Source organism: Lepidochelys kempii, chromosome 9, assembly GCF_965140285.1.
Source record: "Lepidochelys kempii isolate rLepKem1 chromosome 9, rLepKem1.hap1, whole genome shotgun sequence".
In the NCBI taxonomy this organism is placed as follows: Eukaryota; Metazoa; Chordata; order Testudines; family Cheloniidae; genus Lepidochelys; species Lepidochelys kempii.
Genome location: NC_136388.1, coordinates 57,163,968 through 57,178,394, shown reverse-complemented (window position 1 = coordinate 57,178,394; position 14,427 = coordinate 57,163,968). Strand labels below are relative to the sequence as shown.

At 47.5% G+C, this 14,427-nt stretch overlaps 3 protein-coding genes across 14 annotated transcripts in view; 2 read left to right on the top strand and 1 right to left on the bottom strand.

Annotated features, from left to right (window-relative positions):
• LOC140917504 (SLAIN motif-containing protein-like) overlaps positions 1 to 14,427 on the bottom strand; it is a 116,842-nt gene that overhangs the window by 1,590 nt on the left and 100,825 nt on the right. For 4 of the 5 annotated variants that reach the window (XM_073360529.2, XM_073360537.2, XM_073360531.2 and 1 more), the window contains one exon: positions 8,964 to 9,135. The exons of the other annotated variant lie outside the window; for it this stretch is intronic. In XM_073360529.2, coding sequence (XP_073216630.2) covers positions 8,979 to 9,135 — 157 coding nt within the window. In that variant the 3' untranslated portion in view covers positions 8,964 to 8,978. Of the gene's footprint in view, positions 1 to 8,963; positions 9,136 to 14,427 lie in introns of those variants that run through there. 5 annotated transcript variants of the gene reach the window in all.
• Positions 1 to 14,427, top strand: part of VAMP7 (vesicle associated membrane protein 7) — an 83,875-nt gene that overhangs the window by 15,923 nt on the left and 53,525 nt on the right. The window lies entirely within an intron of this gene.
• LOC140917508 (uncharacterized) lies at positions 5,677 to 10,478 on the top strand. Its single transcript, XM_073360553.2, has 2 exons — positions 5,677 to 8,767; positions 9,604 to 10,478. The coding sequence occupies exons 1-2, from the start codon at positions 8,296 to 8,298 to the stop codon at positions 9,816 to 9,818; spliced, it is 687 nt and encodes a 228-aa protein (XP_073216654.1). The 5' UTR covers positions 5,677 to 8,295; the 3' UTR covers positions 9,819 to 10,478.

Sequence of the window (14,427 nt, the reverse complement as noted above, 5' to 3'; positions counted from 1 at the left end):
GTTAAGGTGCTAGAGGAGCCAACTAGGGGGGGCGCTTTTCTTGACCTGCTGCTCACAAACCGGGTAGAATTAGTGGGGGAAGCAAAAGTGGATGGGAATCTGGGAGGCAGTGACCATGAGTTGGTTGAGTTCAGGATCCTGACGCAGGGAAGAAAGGTAAGCAGCAGGATACGGACCCTGGACTTCAGGAAAGCAGACTTCGACTCCCTCAGGGAACGGATGGCCAGGATCCCCTGGGGGACTAACTTGAAGGGGAAAGGAGTCCAGGAGAGCTGGCTGTATTTCAAGGAATCCCTGTTGAGGTTACAGGGACAAACCATCCCAATGAGTCGAAAGAATAGTAAATATGGCAGGCGACCAGCTTGGCTTAATAGTGAAATCCTAGCGGATCTTAAACATAAAAAAGAAGCTTACAAGAAGTGGAAGGTTGGACATATGACCAGGGAAGAGTATAAAAATATTGCTCGGGCATGTAGGAATGAAATCAGGAGGGCCAAATCGCACCTGGAGCTGCAGCTAGCGAGAGATGTTAAGAGTAACAAGAAGGGTTTCTTCAGGTATGTTGGCAACAAGAAGAAAGCCAAGGAAAGTGTGGGCCCCTTACTGAATGAGGGAGGCAACCTAGTGACAGAGGATGTGGAAAAAGCTAATGTACTCAATGCTTTTTTTGCCTCTGTCTTCACTAACAAGGTCAACTCCCAGACTGCTGCGCTGGGCATCACAAAATGGGGAAGAGATGGCCAGCCCTCTGTGGAGATAGAGGTGGTTAGGGACTATTTAGAAAAGCTGGATGTGCACAAGTCCATGGGGCCGGACGAGTTGCATCCGAGAGTGCTGAAGGAATTGGCGGCTGTGATTGCAGAGCCATTGGCCATTATCTTTGAAAACTCGTGGCGAACGGGGGAAGTCCCGGATGACTGGAAAAAGGCTAATGTAGTGCCAATCTTTAAAAAAGGGAAGAAGGAGGATCCTGGGAACTACAGGCCAGTCAGCCTCACCTCAGTCCCTGGAAAAATCATGGAGCAGGTCCTCAAAGAATCAATCCTGAAGCACTTGCATGAGAGGAAGGTGATCAGGAACAGCCAGCATGGATTCACCAAGGGAAGGTCATGCCTGACTAATCTAATTGACTTTTATGATGAGATTACTGGTTCTGTGGATGAAGGAAAAGCAGTGGATGTATTGTTTCTTGACTTTAGCAAAGCTTTTGACACGGTCTCCCACAGTATTCTTGTCAGCAAGTTAAGGAAGTATGGGCTGGATGAGTGCACTATAAGGTGGGTAGAAAGCTGGCTAGATTGTCGGGCTCAACGGGTAGTGATCAATGGCTCCCTGTCTAGTTGGCAGCCGGTATCAAGTGGAGTGCCCCAAGGGTCGGTCCTGGGGCCGGTTTTGTTCAATATCTTCATAAATGATCTGGAGGATGGTGTGGATTGCACTCTCAGCAAATTTGCGGATGATACTAAACTGGGAGGAGTGGTAGATACGCTGGAGGGGAGGGATAGGATACAGAAGGACCTAGACAAATTGGAGGATTGGGCCAAAAGAAATCTGATGAGGTTCAATAAGGATAAGTGCAGAGTCCTGCACTTAGGATGGAAGAATCCAATGCACCGCTACAGACTAGGGACCGAATGGCTAGACGACAGTTCTGCGGAAACGGACCTAGGGGTGACAGTGGACGAGAAGCTGGATATGAGTCAGCAGTGTGCCCTTGTTGCCAAGAAGGCCAATGGCGTTTTGGGATGTATAAGTAGGGGCATAGCGAGCAGATTGAGGGACGTGATCGTTCCCCTCTATTCGACATTGGTGAGGCCTCATCTGGAGTACTGTGTCCAGTTTTGGGCCCCACACTACAAGAAGGATGTGGATAAATTGGAGAGAGTCCAGCGAAGGGCAACAAAAATGATTAGGGGTCTAGAACACATGAGTTATGAGGAGAGGCTGAGGGAGCTGGGATTGTTTAGCCTGCAGAAGAGAAGAATGAGGGGGGATTTGATAGCTGCTTTCAACTACCTGAAACGGGGTTCCAAAGAGGATGGCTCTAGACTGTTCTCAATGGTAGCAGATGACCGAACGAGGAGTAATGGTCTCAAGTTGCAGTGGGGGAGGTTTAGATTGGATATTAGAAAAAACTTTTTCACTAAGAGGGTGGTGAAACACTGGAATGCGTTACCTAGGGAGGTGGTAGAATCTCCTTCCTTAGAGGTTTTTAAGGTCAGGCTTGACAAAGCCCTGGCTGGGATGATTTAACTGGGAATTGGTCCTGCTTTGAGCAGGGGGTTGGACTAGATGACCTTCAGGGGTCCCTTCCAACCCTGATATTCTATGATTCTATGTATTGTATTTAAAAAGGTACACTCACCAGAGGTCCCTTCTCCGGGTTGGTTGGGTCGGGAGGGTATTTCAGTCAGGGTGATAAAAAGATCCTGGCTGTCGGGAAAAACGGTGTGCTGTGTGCTCTCCTCAAGCTGCTCCTCATCTTCCCCATCAGCAAAATCCTCAGGCATGGGGTAGAGTACCCCATCATCGGAGTCCACGGACAGTGGTGAGATAGTGGTGGCGGCCCCCCCTAGAACTGCATGCAGCTCAGCATAGAAGCGGCATGTCTGGGGCTTTGTCCTGGAGCGTCTGTTTGGTTCTTTGGTTTTCTGGTACGCTTGTCTGAGCTCCTTAAGTTTCACGCGGCACTGTGTTGCGTTCCTGCTGTAGCCTCTGTCCATCATGGCCTTGGAAATTTTTTGAAATGTTTTGTTATTTTGTCTTTTGGAACGTAGTTCTGATAGCACGGATTCATCTCCCCATACAGCGATCATAGAATCATAGAATCATAGAATATCAGGGTTGGAAGGGACCCCAGAAGGTCATCTAGTCCAACCCGATCAGATCCAGTACCTCCTATTCGGTCCACGCTGGAGCTCTTTTTTGATTCTAGGACTGCACGGTTACCTGTGCTGATGAGCTCACCTGGCCAAAAGGAAATGAGATTCAAAAGTTCCCGGAGCTTTTTCTGTACACCTGGCCAGTGCATCCGAGTTCAGAATTCTGTCCAGAGCAGTCACAATGATGCAGTGTGGGGTAGCTCCCGTAGGCCAATATCGTCGAATTGCGTCCACACTAACCCTAATTCGAAACGGTGATGTCGATTTCAGCGCTAATCCCCTCATTGGGGAGGAGTACAGAAATCAATTTTAAGAGCCCTTTATGTTGGAAAAAAATGGCTTCGTTGTGTGGACGGGTGCAGGGATAATACGATTTAACGCTGCTAAATTCAACAAACTCGTAGTATAGAGCAGCTATAAGGGTAATTAAGTTCTGAAATAGGCTTCCAAGGGAGGGTGGGGGGGTTTGTTTTTTTGTTTTTATGTTGTTGTTTTTTTTAATTCCCCTCATTGGAGGCTTTTTTGACAGGTTGGACAAACACCTGTCAGGGATGGTCTGGGTTTACTTGTTTCTGCCTTATTGCAGGGTGCTGGACTTGACCTCTCGTGGTCCTTTCCAGCCCTACTTTCTGTGATTCTATAATGACAGGTTTCAGAGTAACAACCGTGTTAGTCTGTATTCGCAAAAAGAAAAGGAGTACTTGTGGCACCTTAGAGACTAACCAATTTATTTGAGCATGAGCTTTCGTGAGCTACAGCTGCTGTAGCTCACGAAAGCTCATGCTCAAATAAATTGGTTAGTCTCTAAGGTGCCACAAGTACTCCTTTTCTTTTTGTGATTCTATAGTTTAGTCAGTCCTGGCATGTGCCTTTTTATATCATCGTGGCCCAGCTCTGAAATCACTCTGGTGACTACAGCATACAAAGAGATAGATGTGTCCAGTGGGCTAAGCCCGTTTCCTGCCTTTCAGAATAGTGGAGGGAGGTATTTGTTTGGTAACTGATGCACTCAACCATGTCTGGTTGCACTTAGGCTGAATTCTTGCTGTATGGGGTTCTTAATACTTTAACTCTCTAACCCTCAATAAGAAACTTCTTCAGCTCTGAAGGTTGAGGTTACAGGGACAAACCATCCCAATGAGTCGAAAGAATAGTAAATATGGCAGGCGACCAGCTTGGCTTAATGGTGAAATCCTAGCGGATCTTAAACATAAAAAAGAAGCTTACAAGAAGTGGAAGGTTGGACATATGACCAGGGAAGAGTATAAAAATATTGCTTGGGCATGTAGGAATGTTATCAGGAGGGCCAAATCGCACCTGGAGCTGCAGCTAGCCAGAGATGTCAAGAGTAACAAGAAGGGTTTCTTCAGGTATGTTGGCAACAAGAAGAAAGCCAAGGAATCTGTGGGCCCCTTACTGAATGAGGGAGGCAACCTAGTGACAGAGGATGTGGAAAAAGCTAATGTACTCAATGCTTTTTTTGCCTCTGTTTTCACTAACAAGGTCAGCTCCCAGACTGCTGCGCTGGGCATCACAAAATGGGGAAGAGATGGCCAGCCCTCTGTGGAGAAAGAGGTGGTTAGGGACTATTTAGAAAAGCTGGACGTGCACAAGTCCATGGGGCCGGACGAGTTGCATCCGAGAGTGCTGAAGGAATTGGCGGCTGTGATTGCAGAGCCATTGGCCATTATCTTTGAAAACTCGTGGCGAACCGGGGAAGTCCCAGATGACTGGAAAAAGGCTAATGTAGTGCCAATCTTTAAAAAAGGGAAGAAGGAGGATCCTGGGAACTACAGGCCAGTCAGCCTCACTTCAGTCCCTGGAAAAATCATGGAGCAGGTCCTCAAAGAATCAATCCTGAAGCACTTGCATGAGAGGAAAGTGATCAGGAACAGCCAGCATGGATTCACCAAGGGAAGGTCATGCCTGACTAATCTAATTGCCTTTTATGATGAGATTACTGGTTCTGTGGATGAAGGGAAAGCAGTGGATGTATTGTTTCTTGACTTTAGCAAAGCTTTTGACACGGTCTCCCACAGTATTCTTGTCAGCAAGTTAAGGAAGTATGGGCTGGATGAATGCACTATAAGGTGGGTAGAAAGCTGGCTAGATTGTCGGGCTCAACGGGTAGTGATCAATGGCTCCATATCTAGTTGGCAGCCGGTATCAAGTGGAGTACCCCAAGGGTCGGTCCTAGGGCCGGTTTTATTCAATATCTTCATAAATGATCTGGAGGATGGTGTGGATTGCACTCTCAGCAAATTTGCGGATGATACTAAACTGGGAGGAGTGGTAGATACGCTGGAGGGGAGGGATAGGATACAGAAAGACCTAGACAAATTGGAGGATTGGGCCAAAAGAAATCTGATGAGGTTCAATAAGGATAAGTGCAGGGTCCTGCACTTAGGACGGAAGAACCCAATGCACAGCTACAGACTAGGGACCGAATGGCTAGGCAGCAGTTCTGCGGAAAAGGACCTAGGGGTGACAGTGGACGAGAAGCTGGATATGAGTCAGCAGTGTGCCCTTGTTGCCAAGAAGGCCAATGGCGTTTTGGGATGTATAAGTAGGGGCATATAGCGAGCAGATCGAGGGACGTGATCGTTCCCCTCTATTCGACATTGGTGAGGCCTCATCTGGAGTACTGTGTCCAGTTTTGGGCCCCACACTTCAAGAAGGATGTGGATAAATTGGAGAGAGTCCAGCGAAGGGCAACAAAAATGATTAGGGGACTGGAACACATGAGTTATGAGGAGAGGCTGAGGGAGCTGGGATTGTTTAGTCTGCAGAAGAGAAGAATGAGGGGGGATTTGATAGCTGCTTTCAACTACCTGAAAGGGGGTTCCAAAGAGGATGGCTCTAGACTGTTCTCAATGGTAGCAGATGACAGAACGAGGAGTAATGGTCTCAAGTTGCAGTGGGGGAGGTTTAGATTGGATATTAGAAAAAACTTTTTCACTAAGAGGGTGGTGAAACACTGGAATGCGTTACCTAGGGAGGTGGTAGAATCTCCTTCCTTAGAGGTTTTTAAGGTCAGGCTTGACAAAGCCCTGCCTGGGATGATTTAACTGGGAATTGGTCCTGCTTTGAGCAGGGGTTTGGACTAGATGACCTTCTGGGGTCCCTTCCAACCCTGATATTCTATGATTCTCTAGCAATGTGCTCTGAAGATCCATGGACTCATGCTTTCCCAGACCAGAGGCAACAAGCAGACTCCACACAGTCATCTTGATTGTGGAGTCTGTTTGCCTCTTCTGGTGTGGATCTCCTTCCCTGCTCTGGTGTTCTGCAAAGGTGCAATGTCATGTAACTGTCAATGTCATGTCAGGTGTGACTGCAGAACTTCTCTATAATTCTGGATGAGAAAAGATTTAAACTGAGCAAGCAAACTAACTTGCCCAGTTTGAAATCTGATTAGGAAGAGGTCAAGGCAACTTCTCTTCCAGAAAGGTCTGTCTCAAGACACATAAGGGCACTTCTGTCTGACCAGACTACAATGATGCACTCCCTTGCAAACGGGCAAGTTTGTGGACCTTGATTTCTCTGAGACTTTTGGAGGAAGGGGATTGTTATGCTTATAAGAAGCACATGGGATCTTTTTCAGGGGAAAGGGCAATGTGCTGTGTTTATTAAAGATACAACAAGTAATTAAAGATACAACAATTAGCACAGACACACACACGCTATCTCTCTCTCTCTCTCTCTCTCTCTCTCTGTCCTGCCAGTCGATGTTACCAGTCCAGAGTCCGGAACAATCTAGTGGCCAGCGAGGTTGATCACGGGTAGCAAGAGCCGGGTTCTGTTAGTCACGACATGATGCTTCGGGGAAGTCTTGGCATGACAACCCAAAGTTTCATAGTGTGGCACCCTGTTTATATAATGATTTTCCTTCATTGGGACCAATGAGGTTTGCACCGTCCTGCTGTAATCAATTATTGTTTGGCAAGTGCTTGTTTTCTTAAATGTTTTTCTCATCCTTTTATCTTTTTCTTTCATCAACTCTCTCAGGGAGTTGTCCCATGCTGGTTTTGATTACAGTTATCTTGTCCCCATTGATAGGTGCCTGTCTCATCTTTCGAGAAGTCAATCTGCCCTCCTCTGATATTTCAGTAGGGGCTTGTTGCAGCCTCCTGGTGCTCTTGCATCTGTCTGCAGTTCCTCCCTAGACCATCTGGTTCAGCGATGGCCTTCACACTTATCTCAACACACGGATTCCTCATTCACACACAAAACAATTAATTTACACAGAACATTTTGAACAGGAACATCAAGTTGCAGTGCAGAAGAAAACAATCATGGCATTCTTTTACTTATTTTAGAATGCTAAACCTACAACAAAATGGTGACTCTCAAAGGTCTGTTACTCCCTTAAAATCCAGACACAAAGAAATTCTGGCTAATGCATCTCTACCGATGGTGTATCAAGCCATTCCTTTCTGCTGTTCAAAAAGGATGGCTGGCAGGATATGGTCAAATCATACATCAGTGCATTTAATACATGCTACATTATTATCTCATTATTCTTTATCCTTCATTCTAAATCATACAAAATACAAACACAAAATCGTCCTACTACAGGGTTAATAGTAGTTCTTTTGTATTGGGCTAATGCGCTGCCAAACAAGGTCTGGTTTACAGCAGGTAGGTTTCCAGATATTGGCAGAAAGGAGCAATAGATTGTTGTGGTCAGGCTTCTAAAGTCACTTTCATAAGTGACTTTTAGGTCAGTGCAAGCAGGGCGCCTCTGGTTTTTACCATCAGATATGGCTCAAACAGCAGAAGAGCTGATGGGGACTCCTTGAAAATATGTTTTAAACTCCTTGTTAAGCCATCTGCTCTGCATGATGATTTGAGTGCTGCTGCTGATGATGATCTGCATTCCTGTACGCCTTTCTCTGTGTAACTTACTATCTCTTCTGTGAAATAGATATTCTGATCATTGTACAGATGCGGGAGGGTGGTGGGAGATATGAACATAGTGAGGCTAAGGGCTTGGCTACACTTGCGAGGTAGAGCACATTAAAGGAGCCCTGGGCGCACTAGCTCACTACCCGTCCACACTGGCAAGGCACGTACAGCGCTCCTGGTACTCCACCTCGGCAAATGGAATAACGTTTTGTGCACCCCCGCTGGAGTGCCGAAGCACCAGTGTGGATGCCCTGGTCTCTTAGTGCGCTCTGATCAGCCTCCAGAAGTGTCCCACAATACCTGTTCTAGCCACTCTGGTCATCACTTTGAACTCTACTGCCCTGCCCTCAGGTGACCTCAGCTATCAGACCCGCCCTTTAAACTCTGGGAATTTTGAAAATCCCCTTCCTGTTTGCTCAGCCAGGCGTGGAGTGCTCTCAGCAAATCTTTCCAGGTGACCATGCCTCCACGCACCAGGTGATCCCCAGTATGGAGCAATAGCAGTATGCTGGATCTCATCAGTTGTTGCGGGGAGGAAGCTGTCCAGTGCCAGCTGCACCTCAGCCATAGGAATTACGATACCTTCGGGCAAATATCAAAGGACATGATGGAAAGGGGCCATGACCGGTACGCACTGCAGTGCAGGGTTAAAGTGAAGGAGCTGCGGAATGCCTACCGCAAAGCCCGCGAGGCAAACAGCCACTCCGGTGCTGCCCTTGCAACCTGCCATTTCTACAAAGAGCTGGATGTGATACTTGGGGGCGACCCCACCTCCACTCTGAGTAACACCATGGACACTTCAGAGCCCAGTTCAACAAGGCAGGAGGAGCAAAGCGGGAGCAAGGGTGCTGAGGTGGAGGAAGACCCCCCGGAATCCCTAGATGCATGCAGCCAGGAGCTGTTCTCAAGCCAGGAGGAAAGTAACCAGTCGCAGTGGCTGGTGCTTGGGGAAGGACAAACACCAGAGGAGGTTCCCGGTAAGTGGCTTTTGTTTTGGGATGCAAGTTATTCCGTGCGGGCTCTTGGGGCTAGGAGGGTTAGACCTAGATGCAGAATAGGGCATTGATGTGCTCTCTCACATCGTGGTAATTGGCCTCAGTGATCTCTTCAGAGGTCTCATCCAGAACTTGGGCAATGCGCTTGCGAAGGTTTCTCGGGAGAGCTACTGTGGTCCTTGTCCCAGTAAGGCTAACTTGTCCATGGCACTGTGCCGTGAGGGGTGGGGGGGACCATTGCTGCACACAGGCAAGCTGCATATGGGCCAGGGAGGAAGCCGCATTGCAGTAGAAGACCCTCCCTTGCTTCCCAGGTTACCGTCAGCAGCGAGATCTTCAAGGATGAACTCCTGTGGAAAATGTGGGGACAGTGTTCAGTATAGAGGCCCCCTGCTGCTGTTGGCTCTCCCCAAGGCACAGAAACCCAGAGGACAGTACAGCCATGAAACAATCAGTCATAGAATATCAGAGTTGGAAGGGACCTCAGGAGATCATCTAGTCCAACCCCCTGCTCAAAGTAGGACCAATCCCCAATTTTTTTTGCCCCAGATCCCTAAATGGCCCCCTCAAGGATTGAACTCACAACCCTGGGTTAAGCAGGCCAATGCTCAAACCACTGAGCTATCCCTCCCCCCAGTCACGCTTGACCCTGTGCTTACTCACTATTTTGGGGCCCCCGTGGGTTATGTGCTCTTGCTTTGGGACGGGCAAATTATGCTATTGTGTAGACTGTGCTTGCCCTTAAGTACAGGGGAATCATTGCTCTGTCTGGTGTGAACAATGCTGCCTCTGTTAAGTGTTGCATTTTTCCTTTACAGATGCAACCTTGAGATCTCAGCCATCCATGCTATCACCGGCTGAAAGACTCCAAAGAATCAGAAAGAGGCCACATAGAAGCAAGGAAGACATGCTGCATGAAGTAATGCAGCATTCAAGTAATGAAAATCAAAAAGTGCAGGAGTGGTGGGACAGTGAAAGGAGGATCTGTCAGCAGAATGAGGAGCGCTGGCACAAAAGCATGGTGCTGCGGTAGCAAAGCACGGATTGGCTGATAAGCATAATGGAGCGCCAAGTGGACTCAGTCCAGGCGCTCGTAGCCATGCAGGCGGAGCACTACCATGTCTGAGCCCCCTTGCAGCCCTTGTCCCAAAACTCTTTCCCTTGTGCCCCCATGTCACCTCCAACCCACTTTCCCCAACATCCGGGTTCTTACCCCCACCAGCTGCCTCCAACGCCTGTAGCTTCACCACCCAGCCCTGAAAACTATGACCCTTACCCACTGCACTCAACCCCCGTCACCATGCAGTATAGCAATCCTGAAGTGCAGCACTCATTGCACAGCACTCCAAACAGGAAGGCTGAGTTTGATAAAAGGACATACGCAAATCTGTGATTGTACCATTCCCCACCCCACCCCCTTGCCCTTTGTTTCCCAAGCAGTTGTGTTTCTTTTCAATAAATGGATTTTTTGGCTTTGAAAACATTCTTTATTATTGCATAAAGTAAAAGATACCTTAGCCCAGGAAAGAAACAGGCACTGCAAGTCAGTGAAGCAAACACAGATTCCTACTAACATTGGAACCACTGCACTTTGCTCCTATGCAGGGCAGCAGACATTACTGGTGGCTTTCAGCCTCAAATTGCTCCCTCAAGGCATCCCTAATCCTTGCAGACCCACATTGGGACCCTCTAATAGCCCTGCTCTCTGACTGTTCAAATTCAGCCTCCAGGTGTTGAACCTCCAAGTTCCATGCCTGAGTGAATCGTTCACCCTTCCCTTCACAAATGTTATGGAGGGTACAGCATGCGGATGTAACCACGGGGATGCTGTCATTGGCCAGGTCCAGCCTCTCATACAGAGAGCGCCAGCGGCCCTTTAAACAGCCAAAAGCACACTCCACAGTCATTCTGCTCAGCCTCTTGTTGAACTGCTCCTTGCTGCTGTCAAGGCTCCCTGTGTAGGGTTTCATGAGCCACGGCATTAAAGGGTAAGTGGGGTTTCCAAGGATCACAGTGGGCATTTCGACTTCCCCTACAGTGATCTTCTGGTCTGGGGAAAAAAGTCCCAGGTTGCAGCTTCCTGAACAGGCCAGTGTTCCAAAAGATGTGTGTGTCATGCACCTTTCCAGGCCAGCCTGCGTTAATGTCAATGAAATGCCCACGGTTATCCACAAGCACCTGGAGAACCATAGAGGAATACCCCTTCCGATTAACGTACTCGGAGGCTAGGTGGGCTGGTGCCAGAATTGGAATGTGTGTGCCATCTATCAGCCCTCCACAGTTAGGGAAACCCATTTGTGCAAAGCCATCCACAATGTCATGCACGTTACCCAGAGTCATGGTTCTTCTGAGCAGGATTCAATTAATGGCCCTGCAAACTTGCATCAACACAATTCCAACAGTCAACTTTCCCGCTCCAAACCCATTAGCGACTGATCGGTAGCTGTCTGGAGTTGCCAGCTTCCAGATTGCAATAGCCACCCACTTCTCCACTGTCAGGGCAGCTCTCAATCTTGTGTCCTTGCACGGCAGGGTGGGGGCAAGCTGCTCACACAGTCCCATGACAGTGGCTTTTCTCATCTGAAAGTTCTGCAGCCACTGCTCGTCATCCCAGACTTGCATGACAATGTGATCCCACCACTCAGTGCTTGTTTCCCAAGCCCAAAAGCAGTGTTCCACGGTGGTGAGCGTGTCCGTGAATGCCACAAGCAAACTCATGTCATGTGCATTACTCGAGTCGATATCGTTGGAGCCCTCATTGTCATTTTACATCATAAGGAATAACTTGACTGCCAAACATGACGTGCTGGCGAGACTCATCATCATACTCCTCAGCAGTTCGGGCCCCATTCCTGCAGACCAAAAGGGAAGACCGCGCACACAGTACAGAAAATCTTGAAAGATGGCGCCAAATGTGGATGGAAGCACAGGGATTGCTGGGATGTGAACTGATGCATCACTGGGCATTGGGACAGGACCCGCCCCCTTCCCACAAGCCACAGCATCAGAATGGGAAGAGGTGCTCTGTGGGATAGCTGCCCATAACGCACTGCTCCCAATGCCGCTGCAAATGCCGCAAATGTGGCCACGCCAGTGCGCTTGCAGCTGTCAGTGTGGACAGACTGCAGCGCTTTCCCTACTGTGCTCTCCGAAGGTGGGTTTAATTCAAAGCGCTCTACATCTGCAAGTGTAGCCATGCCCTTAGAAAAAAGGTTAAGGTGTAAATTGATAGAATGGCCAGAACCATGAGTCCTGACTCCTAGTCAGTCCCCTACACTGATCATAAGTGAAATGCCCTGTGGGTATGTTTGTTTGGGTTTTTTTTATTTATTTAATTTTTTTTTGTACAAGTGCTTCCATTTCATAAGTGTGTGTTTGTTTCATCCTGCAAAAGAATCTTGAACGTCTGTGCTGCAGATGCCAATTTATCTGCCCGACATAGAGGAAGAAAGCAATAACCTGTTAAGGGATCATGACAGGAGTTAAGGCTACTTGAGCTTTTAGGGAACCTTACTAAACAAAGCGTTCTGTCCTTGAAGTGTTCCTGCACGTTTAATAAAACTGCAGTTCTGTTAGAGAAGATGGGTGAAGTAATGAGAGAAGAGTCTTATTTCTTTAAAGGACAATATCGAGTCTTACATGCCATGATCACAGATGTGCTATCTATAATATTGGGGAAAATATCTCTGCAAAGATGATGGCAAACAGAAAAAGGTCACTGTAGCTTTTGTCCTTTTTGGCTAGCCTTTTTCTTGCAAATCAGAGATGAGAACGGTGCATGCTGAGAGAGAAGCATTCAAAGCCCCTGAGAGCTTGCTTGCTCACTTCCTCAAGCTGATAGGGCCTTGAAGCTACATAAGTAGACAAAACAGCTACACAGTGAGGATAAGCGGGAAGCTTGCTGGATGCTATGCAGGTAGCGGGGCTAGTGCTGAAAAGCCAACAGTGAGTGACTGTGCAGTACTGTTGCAGGGAGAAGGAAGCTGCAAAAAAAGGCTTCATGAAAGTTTATTAATGGGATGTCAGTCCTACTGCTTAAGCCTAGATTTATATCCTAACCAGGTTGTTCCCTCTAGGGGTAAGAATGACAGGTGGGGGTGACTGAGGCAAATACAAGCACTTCTTGAAATGTAAAGTGGCATGGGGAAGTGGGGAGCCCATCAGCACAGCTTAAAGAAGCAAGAAGGACACCAGTGCAGCTGGTAAAAGTATGTATCAAGTTGCAGTCATTCAGAGACCCTAATTAGTTCTGCTTTGAGCAACCAGTGCAGAGCAAAGGAGCAGCAGGAGTAAGACTAGCCCTCCACCTCTAGTGGGTGGTGAGGCTGAAAGCCCATTAATTTGGGTCTGAAGATTCCCTATCATAGACCAAGAGGGAAGTGAAAGAGGCAAATTCAGTGAACGCAAGGGCACTGGAGGGAAATAGTGCTGTGACTGGCTGACACATGCTGGAGTGCTCTTCGCCCTGCCCTGCTTATTCCTCTGTTTTCATGTAAGAGGCCAAGGGAAAGTGAGTGTGGGCAGCTCTTGTGCATCTGCAATTTCATCAATTCAGGGTGTCTTCTCTGGGACTCGGGTTTGTAAGCTCTTCCATTTAATAGCATATCTGATTTGCCCTCTTTCTCTGAAAGTCTGCTTCAGCAGCCTGGAGTGCTCTAAACCTTTCATTGCTCTGCTCTCCTGCTTATCTGCTCTTGTGCCGTACCTATCACATTAGCTTTGCCAGTGATGCAGGCTTGAACACCTGTCTGTTCCCACAAATGTCTCTATGCTGTTTTTGCTGTTTTTCGGCATGGAATGCCATTTCTGACTTAATCGATAAATCCACTACCCTATTCTTCAAATCCCTCCTCATGACACATTTCTTGTGATGCCATCATGAGTTGGCAAGCTTGCATGGCACTCAGCACTCTTTAATACAATGAGATCAACTCTCTCAGATTTCAAACCACTAAGCTATGGAATAACTAACCTGTGTAACACTGTGGTCTTAGCATCATTGCCCTTCTTCCTGCTTTCTCACATGCCTACTATAGGCATACTCACCATCTAATCTGAAGTGAGATTCAGCAAGTATGATTACCAGGACAGAACTATATCTCTGTCTCTACAGTGGCTGACCCAGTGGAACCTTGATCCTGAGTGGGGATATCACAAACATCAAATATAAGCCCATGTGCAGAATTAAGTAAAAAAAAAAAAAGTCATTTTATGCCCATATTGCTAGAGCAGACCAGGGCTTGACTTGATAAAAAGGTGGTGATAGTTCTTTCAGTATATGCTTTCTGGGTCCAAAAGTTAAAGGCTGCTTTATGGTCTGGTGTCTGCTACTTCCTCTGTATGTGCCTTTCTCCTGTTTTCATGCATAATGACTCTGCACCTGGTGGGGAAAGTGCTGGCCAAAAAGAGGTTGCTGAAGTGCAGGTTGTATCAGGTTGTTTTGTCCATGCTGCCACCTATGATGGATACTGATGTGATCCTTGATTGCATGGAGTCATTTCAAGTCTCAGTAGCTCTGTATATGCTAGGGCAAGGGTCAGCAAGCTTTCAGAAGTGGTGTGCCAAGGCTTCATTTATTCACTCTAATTTAAGGTTTTTCGTGCCAGTAATACATTTTAATGTTTTTAGAAGATCTCTTTCTA

Coding starts and splice junctions, on each gene's coding strand:
- LOC140917508 (XM_073360553.2), top strand. CDS start 8,296: ATGCTGGATCTCATCAGTTGTTGCGGGGAGGAAGCTGTCCAGTGCCAG. Junction 8,768..9,603: donor AACACCAGAGGAGGTTCCCG/GTAAGTGGCTTT, acceptor TTTCCTTTACAG/ATGCAACCTTGAGATCTCAG.